Source organism: Plasmodium cynomolgi, chromosome 1, assembly GCF_000321355.1.
Source record: "Plasmodium cynomolgi strain B DNA, chromosome 1, whole genome shotgun sequence".
Classification (NCBI taxonomy): domain Eukaryota; phylum Apicomplexa; class Aconoidasida; order Haemosporida; family Plasmodiidae; genus Plasmodium; species Plasmodium cynomolgi.
In genome coordinates, this window is record NC_020396.1 from 359757 (window position 1) to 367705 (window position 7949).

Genomic DNA, 7949 nt, shown 5'->3' on the forward strand with positions numbered 1-7949 from the left:
AGGTTTAGGGTTTTAGGGTTTAGGTTTAGGGTTTAGGGTTTAGGGTTAGGTTTAGGGTTCAGGGTTAGATTTAGTGTTTAGGTTTAAGGTTAGGTTTTGGGTTAGGTTTAGGGTTCAAGGTGGAGGGATGAAGCAGTACTGCTACGCGGGGTGAGTTCCTTCTTCTCCCTCCTTCTCTCATCCTCTCTCCTCTCCTCCTCGCCTCCTCGCCTCCTCCCCTCCTGGCCTCCCCTTACCGTTACTCCGCAGCGTGTCCAGGAAGCACTTGAACGCGTGGTGCACCTTCTTGTTCTTGGAGTTGTCCTTGGCGACGAAGAACTCGAGGAAGTTCTTCCCCGAGGGCCAATTGAAAAGGAACAGCTTGATGTAATTAGGAAAGTTGCCAAAAGACGCCATCTGCCCCAAAATTTGCAGGGCCTCCAAATGACTGGTGTTATACCCATGGATAAAAATTACCGCCTCTAGGCAGCCAGCCAATTCACATTTAATCCAGCCGTCTAAACTCAGCTCCTTTATGTTATCAATCCAGGAGTAGAGTCTCCTATTTGTCCCCTTCTTATAGTTAAGTGTGTTTTTCCTTTTCTTTATAATTTTAATTTTGACCTCGCTGTCTTCGAACTCGTTTTTTCTCGTCTTATCATGTATGAAGTTGCAGTTTTTTTTGTTAATATAACCAGTGATATAGAGTCCCCTCTCCGCATCAATCGATATATGCAAGTCGGTGTTGTATAGGATGCCAAAGTTAGGCATGTGTGGGCATAAGTTCTGTAGAATAATGTTCATGCATTTGGTTTTGTATACATTTGTTATTGTGTCGGAAAAGAAGATTTTTTTTTTTTTTATTTTTAATTTTGGCAAAGTTCCCGAGAGTGCCCTGGGTAGGAACGTCTTTCTTCCCCCCGAGCTTCTCTTCTTCCTATTCGTTTTGGTTTTTTCCTTCTCTTTTTCCTTTGCTTTTTCTTTCTCTTTCGATTTTTCTTTTGCCTGCATGCTTTTTTTTTTTGTTTTTTTTCGTATCTTCAAGTGTTTGAATTTCCTTAGGTGCAGTAAGGTGTTGGTCATGCTGTAGCCGATGTGCCTTTTGATTTTTCTCTTCGCGCTGGTCTCCCCGTTGGTCTCTCCGTTGTGTTGGTCCGCGTCTCCTCCCTTGGTTGCGTCCCCTTCCTTGGTTGCATCTCCTTCCTTGGTTGCGTCCCCTTCCTTGGTTGCATCTCCTTCCTTGGCCGCGTCTGGGCTTCCTGACTCTACGGGGGGTGCCACGGAGTTCCCCACTTCGTCCCGTTTCTCTACATGGGTGTGTCCCACTTCGTTCTGTTTCTCCACATTAGTGTGTCCCACTTCGTCCCGTTTCTCCACATGGGTGTGCCCCACTTCGTTCCGCTTCCCCACATGGGTGTGCCCCACTTCGTCCCGCTTCCCCACATCGCCCATGTGCAGCCGCACCCTTTTATGCTCCCTCTTCTGACTCCCCCTGCGTGTCTTTTTCCCCCCCGCCCGCAGCTCCAAACTTGGCTTCTCGAACGGGATAGCTAATTCCCGTTCTGCGAGGCCCTTCCGTTTTATCTTTGCCGTCGGCGTTACATTCGAACGGTGACGCAGGGCCGCCCCTTCTCTGCCCCCCACGGTTGGAATGTCATCACCGTGAGCAGCATGGTAGTCAGTGTCGTCACGCTCATCACGCTCATCACGGCCATCACGCCTATCACGCTCACCATGCCTATCACGCTCACCATGCCTATCACGCTCACCATGCCTATCACGCTCATCACGCTCATCACGCCTATCACGCTCATCACGCCTATCACGCTCATCACGCCTATCACGCTCATCACGCGTTTTGTCGTTATCCCCCCCTTGCCTTGCAAACCCGTGCTTCATCTGCATATCCTGGCACTTCCTCCTTGGCCGGGCGTGCACCTGATCCCCTTTCCCCAATTCGCCGTCAAGGAAGCTATCATTCCCAGCGTGATGATTGTTCCACCTGCGAGACAGTTCCTCTTTTTCCAATGTGTGTGAGTCCTCCTCCTTACATCCTCTACCCTTCACCATTTTTTCACTTGGCAATATTTTTTCTCTTCTCCTATGCTTCTCCTTTTTGTGTACCTGTGTGTGGTCACTTACCTGACTGACATACTTAACTGACCTTCCGACTCTATTCCCAGAGTGCTTCCTTTCGCTCAATTTGGTTGCACCCATTTCAGCGCGCGGGAGGTGCTCAACGTCGGTGATGTGCGTGTCGCCTTCGTCCAACAGGGTTGGCATTTCCTTCGCGTCGAAGGAGCCGTAAGAGGGGGTGGAAGAAGGCGACGAAGAAGAAGAAGAAGCGGGTGAGGGGGATGAAGCGGGTGAGGGGGATGAAGCGGGTGAAGCGGATGAGACGGATGAGGGGGGTGAAGCGGATGAGGAGGAGGATGATATGGGTGAAGACGAAGGGTGAGGTAAAGAGGGAGAAGAAGGAAAAAATAGCGAAGAAGAAAAGGACGAGGGCGATAATGGTGGTGAATCACGGGGAAGAGCCCTCTCCGGAAAGGCGGATGATTCATCAGTGGCGCTCTGCCTAACTCCCCACTGCTCATGCTCCTCTTTTGCCACATTACTGCTTGTCTCCACGTTCTTATTCACCACGGAATGTATTTCATTGTCCAGAGTCAGGTCGTTAAAATCGTAACTCAGGTTGCAAATGTCATCATAATTTAGTAACTCTCCTTTTAGGAATGAATCATTGTTAACGATGGATGGGGGGATCTCATCGAACGTCATGGTAGACCTGTTTTTGGATCTCTTTCTATGGTCCTCTATTCTGGAGGCACTGATAAAGCTTCTTCCTTTTTTTCCTTCTGCTCCTTTCGCTCCTTTTGCTCCCTTTGCTCCTTTTGCCCCTTTTGCTCCTTTTGCCCCTTTTGCTCCTTTCGTTCCTGTTCTTCTCACCATTCCCATCATTCTGCTCCTCCTCTTTGGTCTCTCAGAATTGCTCTCACCTATGTCGCTATGTTCATCAATTTTGTGCTCTTCATCTAGCCTGACGCGGTCAGCTTCCCCTTCCTGATCAACCTCACTGTCTTGTAGAAGCTTGGTGTAGTCAATGCGCAGGATATCGTTGCTGGCTCTGCTTATATGAAGATACTCGCAGCACTCCCTCTTTTCCATAATTCCGTGTTTGCCTTGGTCATTTTTTTTGCTTCTTCGGTTGGGAGTTGTTAAGCTCAGGTCGTAGAATACCACTCGGGGGAAGGTCCTGTAGAAGGCTCCGCTCACACAGCACTCGGTGTCCGCCAGACCTGCAGTTGGGTGGAAAGCGGCGGGGTGAAAAGCGGTGGGGTGAAAAGCGGTGGGGTGGAAAGCGGTGGGGTGGAAAGCAGTGAGGTGAAAAGCGGTGGGGTGAAAAGCGGTGGGGTGAATGCGCACATGTAGATATACGTCCGCGTGTGTACGGGCAAGCAGGCGATCGCATTTGTGATTTCTCATCATCTCTCATGCCAGCTCGTCATTCCGCTCGTCTTTTCGCTCTCCTTCCGCTCTCCTTTCCGCTCTCCTTCCCTCTCCTTCCCTCTCCTCCCCCCTCCTTTGCGCACCTATGTCCAAGTCGTTCGGCTCGCAGTTGGTGCGTCCGTAGCCAATCTTTATGCACATGAACCCCGAGCCCGTCTTGAAGTCACGACACTTGAAGGGGCCCACGGGGATACCGTGGAACCAGTAGCCGATGAGCACTTCGCCCTCCAAGTTGATCCCCCGCCAGTAGCCAAACCCGTGCGGTCTCCCCTGGTCGTCCAGCTCTCCGATGTAGAAGATGATGTAGAAGTTTACGTTCCACTGCTTGCGCGCGTGCGTCTTGGTGGGTCTTCTCCAGCCACATGTGCGCCTAACACTCCGAGGGCTTCGAGGACTTCGAGGATTTCGGGGACTTCCCCCGCTTCGAGGACTTCCCCCGCTTTGAGCACTTCTCCAACTTCGTGGACTTCTCGCACTTCTCCCACTTCGTGGACTTCTCCCACTTCTCCCACTTCTCCCACTTCTCCCGTTGGCGTGCCCCCCCTCGTCGGAGGCGTTCCGCCTGAAGAGACGCATGAAGAGAGAGCAGCGCTCCTTCTTAATGACAATATTATACCCAATAGCACTCCTCGTGTTACTCTCCAAGTCATCCTTCGTCAAGTCCTCCTGTTTTTTATAAAGCGAGTTAAACAAGTAGCTATTCATTTGGTTGAGGTAATACGCATCGATATTGTTGGGAACCCTAAACTGAATAACTTCTTTTTTAACTATAGTGTAGGAGCTCAAAAAAATCGTGTCTAAATAAAATTTCAGGAGATGTGGATAAATGAGCTTATGGTAAGTAGCATACAAAGAAACGAGACTCAACAGAATTGTGTATATTAGTAAGTTAAGTGTGTCTATGTAAAACACGTCATACACTCTCTGCATGTTCAAATTGAAATAGTCCTTTTTATCGAACACCTTTGCTTGTGCTTTGGCAATCCCTTCCTCCTTTTTCAGCACCATAAAATTGGTGTAAATCATAATGGGGATTTGGGCAAAGAACAAAAACATAAATAAAATGGTTAGTCTCCCCGCCAGCAAGTAATTCGATGGAATGCCCAATTTTAGCAGCAGGAAGATACACACTAGGAGAGACACATAGCAGACCGATTGTATGATCCCATCCACATCGTGTACGTTCAGAAATAAATTAGAATCACTATACCACACTACGTTAATATTATTTGATTTCTCACTAGGAACAGCACCACTAGATGTAGTTAAATTTTTTGATACTTGTGTAATTATTTTTACTATTAGGGCATACAGGATGATGTACGTTGCACATTTTACTGCACTGTAGTTGTAGAAGGTCCCCATGTACTTCCTCAGCAGCTCCCTATACTTCATAAATTTTAATGTCTCCCCAAATCCTTGCACATTTTTTTCAACATGTGAGTGTCTTAGGTTGATTACACTGCTAAGTTGGTCTTTGTATGTCCTTGGTGTGTTTTTTCTTCTGTCTGGTATTTCTCCATTTTTGAATGCATCATTTTCTTCGCTTCCGAAAGTGACATATCTATCACGCTTCTCTGCGTGGACCTCCTCTGATTCGTCTCTTTTGTAGATGTACTTCATATAGGCGTTTTCCATATCTCGGCGCTTCTCCTTGTTCGTTAGTTCGTCCAGCTTTGCCTTCATTTTGTCCACGTTTGTGGTGGATCTCTCCTGGTTCGGCCGGTCCGTCTGACCCTCCTCTCCCACGTGCACTTGCTGCATTTGATTCGTCTGCTGAGTATGCTTCGCCCGCTCAGTCTGCCTCGACTGCTGCATCTGCCTCGCCTGCTCAATCTGCTTCTCCTGCCTCTCTTGCCTCTCCTGCCTCTCCTGCCGCTCCTGCCGCTCCGTCCTGGCGCCGCGCCGGTGGCGCCTCCCCACAGAGTTCTTCTTGCTCAGCACGGTGCCCGCCTGGAAAGCGTGGGACTTCAAGTCGGGGACAGCAATTTGGACTCCCCTCAAGTCGCTGTCGAAGGAGACGTCCATGTTGGGCCCCACCATCGCGACGTCTTCTCTCCTCGATGCGCCCCGTCGTCGTTGATGAAGGTCTCCTCCCTGATCATTCACCATTATTTCATTATTGCGCTCGTTAAACAGGTCTCTGTTCCTGGATCTGCAGAAGAGTGCGTTTACGCTGTGGCACATTCCGTCCTTTTGGGAGGTCGTGTTCGCCCGGAGGGGGCGGTCCTCCTGATGGGTTCTGTCTCGGTGTGATTCCCTCGAGAATTTCTTCCTTTCGTTTTCTTTACTCGGGGAGTCCTCCATTTTATTCTCCCTCGATGGGAATCCACCTGTTTGACTTTCCCCCAGTGAGTAATCCCCCCCTTCTTTACCGTAGCACTGCGCCAATGCCTTATCCGCACAATTTTTCTGCCGGTCCAATTCAACACACGAGAAACAGTTGGTGCCGTAAAAGGGTGTCGAAACGGTATGCGTGCAGGAGAATGACTTTTTTCGTGTGTTGGCACCAAGGAGACTGTCTACGCCGAAGGGGGTAGTACACAAATCTTCGCTCGTCACACCGATTGAACTTAACTCGTTAATGTGAATTTTTACAAATTCTTTCTTCATTTCTCCAATGGGGAGAGGTTCTTTTTTGTGGATAGCTATTGTCCCCTTTTGAAAGGGAGAAAAATGGATTCCTTGTCTACTCGGATTGAAATCCTCCGTTTGTCTTCCTCCCTGGATGGACTCTCCCCATTGTGAGTGGGTAGTGGTTTTCACTAATGATCGATCTACATGTTCAATGGAGAAGCTGAGAGGACTCCCATTTTGGGGTGACCCACTATCCCCTCCTCCGGGGTTCATCTGAGATACTCTCCTTTTCTCCACCTTCGATGGAAGTTTTCCCCCACGACGGTAACCATAAGGTGTCTTTTTATTCACTCTCTTCATCTTACTTATTGTTCGTTTTTCGATAAACCTTCGTTTACAAATAATTTCATCGTGGGTTCTTACAAGCGGAGTGATTATAATGCTATTTATTTTTCCCTCTCTTTTATTACCATTGTTGTGTTTATGAGGGAGGGTATACATCATGGTTTTGTTCCCTTTTTCTTCCTCTTTGGAGTGTATATCTGTATAGCAAGGGGACTCTCCATTTGTCTGATATCTCTCTCTTTCATTGCTGCTGGGGGGAAGTGGAACAAATTTGAGATGCCTTTCCTCATCGTCCTCCCATGTGTCGTGATTCACATAATCAAAAAGTAGCGTCCTCACAAACTCATCATTTTTTATTGTTCCTACGTGTTCATTCTCGACGTAGTTTATCCCTTCCTTTAAGAGTATGTGTGCTACTCGTTGCTCCTTGGTGAGATTCGAATTGCTGTGGACCCTCCTACCGCTGCGTCTTTTCACTTTGATGGGGTCTCTGTGGTTACCCATGGTTTTTGTTTCTCTGTCATTTGGGGTTTTATACACGCTTTGGTTGTGCTCACTGCATCGTTGCATCGTTGCGTCGTTGCGTCGATGCTCCGTTGCTTCGCTGCCCCGTTGCTTCGCTGCTCCGTTGCGTCGCTGCTCCGTTGGGGGGACTGCCTTTTCGCTATTCGGTGTCACCTGGGGGTAAGGAGTCCTCCTCCTTTTCCGCCTCCTCTCTCACCACAGCTAAACAAAAAAATTACTTCGACTTGGGAGAATATAATACAATCAAATTAAGCACGCGCACTTGGGGAGATGGAGGAGAAAACAGTGTACCAAAGGGAACAACGGGTATTCAATCAGTGGCATAGTCACTCCCCACGCTGACAAAGGAGCATCCCCTGGAGGGCCACAAAAAACGCCCCCTCACAAACTGAGTTGCAAAAGCACAATGTGGTTTATAACACCTGATGGAAATGTCGATCGGGGACCACCCCTTCTGGTGCTTCTACATGCGTGGGTGTTGTCTAGACTTGTCGAAGTAGACACCGGAGGGGCATCTACCTGTGGTTCAGATGAAGGACTCACCTCTGCAGCTGTGAACAGGTGCATCTTAACGCATGGAATGCAAATAGGAAGGAAAATATACAAATATTTTTATAATCGCACATGTACACATGTGCAGTGTCTCGGTTGGGCTCGAGCTGGTTCTCCTTCCCTTCAGGGATGCACAGGGGTGACTACAGCGGGGGGGTCACGTCAAAGGGGTTGCTTCGAAGGGGCTGCTTCGAAGGAGTAACTGCTGTGAAATTATGCACACATCAATGCAGCGCTCTTGCGATGAAACCCCTCATTCGGTTGGCTCCTCCACATGGCCCGCCGCTCTACTTGGCGATAGGCGGATGCAAGTTCGACAAGTGTGCGACGATAACTCGCGCAGAAACATTGCACACGCGTTTGCAATCACATGCACACGTTCATGTCAATGCGGCCTACATGCCTGCCCTAGGCGCAAGGGTGTGTAAAAAAAAAAAAGGATTCGTCCACTGGTGATCGCA

General features: G+C 48.8%; 1 protein-coding gene across 1 annotated transcript in view; it reads right to left on the minus strand.

Moving 5' to 3' along the window:
- PCYB_011710 (hypothetical protein) overlaps window positions 1-6102 on the minus strand; it is a gene marked incomplete at both ends in the record, with an annotated part of 7392 nt that extends 1290 nt beyond the window's left edge. Inside the window, 4 exons of the mRNA XM_004220677.1 lie at window positions 237-1563; window positions 2122-2265; window positions 2623-3278; window positions 3573-6102. Coding sequence (XP_004220725.1) covers window positions 237-1563; window positions 2122-2265; window positions 2623-3278; window positions 3573-6102 — 4657 coding nt within the window. The remainder of the gene's footprint in view (window positions 1-236; window positions 1564-2121; window positions 2266-2622; window positions 3279-3572) is intronic.
- Between the last annotated feature and the right edge of the window lie 1847 nt (window positions 6103-7949).